This window comes from Acyrthosiphon pisum, unplaced genomic scaffold (genome assembly GCF_005508785.2).
Source record: "Acyrthosiphon pisum isolate AL4f unplaced genomic scaffold, pea_aphid_22Mar2018_4r6ur Scaffold_9038;HRSCAF=9631, whole genome shotgun sequence".
NCBI classification, from domain to species: Eukaryota; Metazoa; Arthropoda; class Insecta; order Hemiptera; family Aphididae; genus Acyrthosiphon; species Acyrthosiphon pisum.
Window position 1 is genome coordinate 1 of NW_021779073.1, and position 1,281 is coordinate 1,281.

The 1,281-nt window shown below is 29.2% G+C and overlaps 1 protein-coding gene across 1 annotated transcript; it reads left to right on the forward strand.

Moving 5' to 3' along the window:
• Positions 1–143: 143 nt before the first annotated feature.
• LOC100575676 (delta-like protein 4) lies at positions 144–1,245 on the forward strand. The gene is made up of 4 exons (XM_003248717.2): positions 144–380; positions 459–632; positions 956–997; positions 1,064–1,245. Exons 2-4 carry the CDS (start codon positions 600–602, stop codon positions 1,238–1,240), a joined length of 252 nt encoding a protein of 83 aa, XP_003248765.2. The 5' UTR covers positions 144–380; positions 459–599; the 3' UTR covers positions 1,241–1,245.
• The last annotated feature ends 36 nt before the right edge of the window (positions 1,246–1,281 follow it).

Below are 1,281 nucleotides of genomic sequence, written 5' to 3' on the forward strand. Positions count from 1 at the left end.
TTTTAAATTTTAATAGTATTTAAACATGGTGATAATTAGATAGATAATGATTAATAGTTATGCTTACCAATTCAAATTAATTTATTGTATTTTCTCATTATATGTAGTTTTATTAACATTTGTGGAGCACTAATAAAAAAAAAAAAAAATTAAAGATTAATTTATCGAATTTGAATAAAAAATACAATTGAGCTTTACTTGAACAAATATTAGGTATGCCTAAAACAAAATGAGCGTTTAAATAATTTAGGCCATGCTTTCGATCTGACAACGGACATCTATGCATCGACAGCGCCACTAGCCGCAATATTTCTTTGAGTACTAAAGGAAAAGGATTCATAAACGTGAATAATGAAAACTTACTTCAAATTATCGGACTGGTAATGAAATAATTGAATATATTATCTGTAATAAGATAATAAATAATATTTGGTAATATTAATGGGGACATTGTATAGGCTAAAGAAGCTTCGGAACTAATCGATTCGTTTCGATCAAACGATTTACCTGAGTTTGCGGATACAATAAACAAATTTGTGCCACTGATAGATGGTCCGAGAAGTTTATCTAGTCGAGTTACCGCTCTGGAAGTGCAAATTATGAATACGTCATCGAAATTATCTACTAAGGGTGTAAGTTGATTTGATTTTGCTAAGTTTTGTATGTACGAATTACAATTGTTCCATAGACAACAACTATTATTGGACTTTTTAAAGATTAACTTGATGCTTTCTAATTGTAATATTTATACAATTTTATGTGACAGCAGTGATTTATATTAATTAATTTTATATAATAATTAGAAATTCCAGTTTTAGTATAGTATATTTGAATAAATGTTGGTGTAATTAAATATTAAATATTTCTTACCCTCACGCAACAACATACATTTCCTTGCCACCGATTTCACTTAAATACTTAAAACTGTATACGGCATTTTTTTGTGTTGGCATAGAAAGGTGGATCGACGTCCATCGCAGATAGATTAGAAGTCAGAGTGAGTAAATCGAAATTGACCCGTAAGCAAATAACATGTTGTTTCAATATTTTTATATTTATATAGTTGACTAATTTGGAAAAGAAAATCACTAATCTCGTTAGTCTTCTGTCGATTAGCGAATGCTTGAGTAACCCTTGCCAGAATGGTGGCATATGTGTGGATCTTTATAACGGATTTCAATGTAATTGTCCAAATAATTGGCAGGTAAGTGCTAAGATAATCATATTAATCAGTGGCTAAACGCATTACCGTAAAAAAATAGTTATATTTTTAATCGATTC